At 52.3% G+C, this 1,083-nt stretch overlaps 1 protein-coding gene across 1 annotated transcript; it reads right to left on the minus strand.

Annotated features, from left to right (window-relative positions):
• Aud_008691 (Kelch repeat-containing protein) lies at window positions 1-1,083 on the minus strand (the record flags this gene model as incomplete). Its single annotated transcript, XM_043293556.1, has 1 exon — window positions 1-1,083. The coding sequence occupies one exon, from the start codon at window positions 1,081-1,083 to the stop codon at window positions 1-3; it is 1,083 nt and encodes a 360-aa protein (XP_043149491.1).

Consider the following 1,083-nt stretch of genomic DNA (forward strand, 5'->3'; position numbering starts at 1 on the left):
TCAATAATAACTCGATATACCATAAACATCAGAGTCATGCTCTTCTCTCCCATCCTGGATAGGAGGTTTGAATGTCTGAACAACTGGCGTCAAAGCCCCCCCCGTCACAATTCCACCGCCCGGAATCACAATCTCACCCTTATATACCACAGCATCAGACCCGTGAATTGGTAGAGGCATGTCTGCATAGTCGATCCAAGTATTTTTTGCGGCGTCGTAAGCCTGCATCTCAGGGAAAACGGCAGTGGGAGTACGGCGGTCCCCTTCTCCGCCTGCCGTGAACATCTGAGAACCGATAGTAGCAGAAGCGACTCCCCCACGCGCAATAGGCATGGGCTCATACGCTGTCGACCATTGGTGAGAGGTGAGGTTGAATCCAAACACTGTGGAGACTACGTTCTTGTTCCCAAACTCTCGTCCCCCCAATATATACAACATATCCTGATAGATGCCTTTACCAGCGTGATCACGCGGGGCAGGCAGGTCTGGCAGGGTCGTCCACTCTTGGGTTCTCACGTTGTACGATGTGAATCGGGACACAGTTCCTTCCTGATCATAGGTAATGTTTGTGTATGCAAGTCCTCCGGGGAGGTAGATGGTGTTACCAACAGCCAAAGTCGCTGCACTGCCAATTTCTCGTCCTTCGGGCATGCTAGGCAGTACGGTCCACTCGTCAGTGGCAGGATCATAGACTGCTGACTTGCCTGTCGCATTCCAGTACGTTTCATCAACTGCTTCCAAGCCGCCAAGATAGTAGATCTTGTCATCGACGACGGCGACATTGACATGATTCAGAGCGGCAGGCATGGGAGCCGTCTCTGTCCAAGTGCCGGTTATCGTGTTGTATTTCTGCACGATATTGGTGGTAGCGTATTCCTTGCCATCCCACGGCAGAACGCCGCCAAGAACGTAGATCTCGTCGCCAACCAGGACCGCTGCGTGCTCTTGGCGAGGGTATTCGAAACCATTGCGCGTGATGTTGGGCAGTGTTGACCATTTACCAGAAAGAGGTGTCTCGTTGGTTGGCAGACCCTTACAGCCAGAAGCCAGAAGCAGGAGCGCTGTAATGACTGTCGAAATCAT

The sequence above is a fragment of the Aspergillus udagawae genome (genome assembly GCF_001078395.1).
Source record: "Aspergillus udagawae IFM 46973 DNA, scaffold_7, whole genome shotgun sequence".
In the NCBI taxonomy this organism is placed as follows: domain Eukaryota; kingdom Fungi; phylum Ascomycota; class Eurotiomycetes; order Eurotiales; family Aspergillaceae; genus Aspergillus; species Aspergillus udagawae.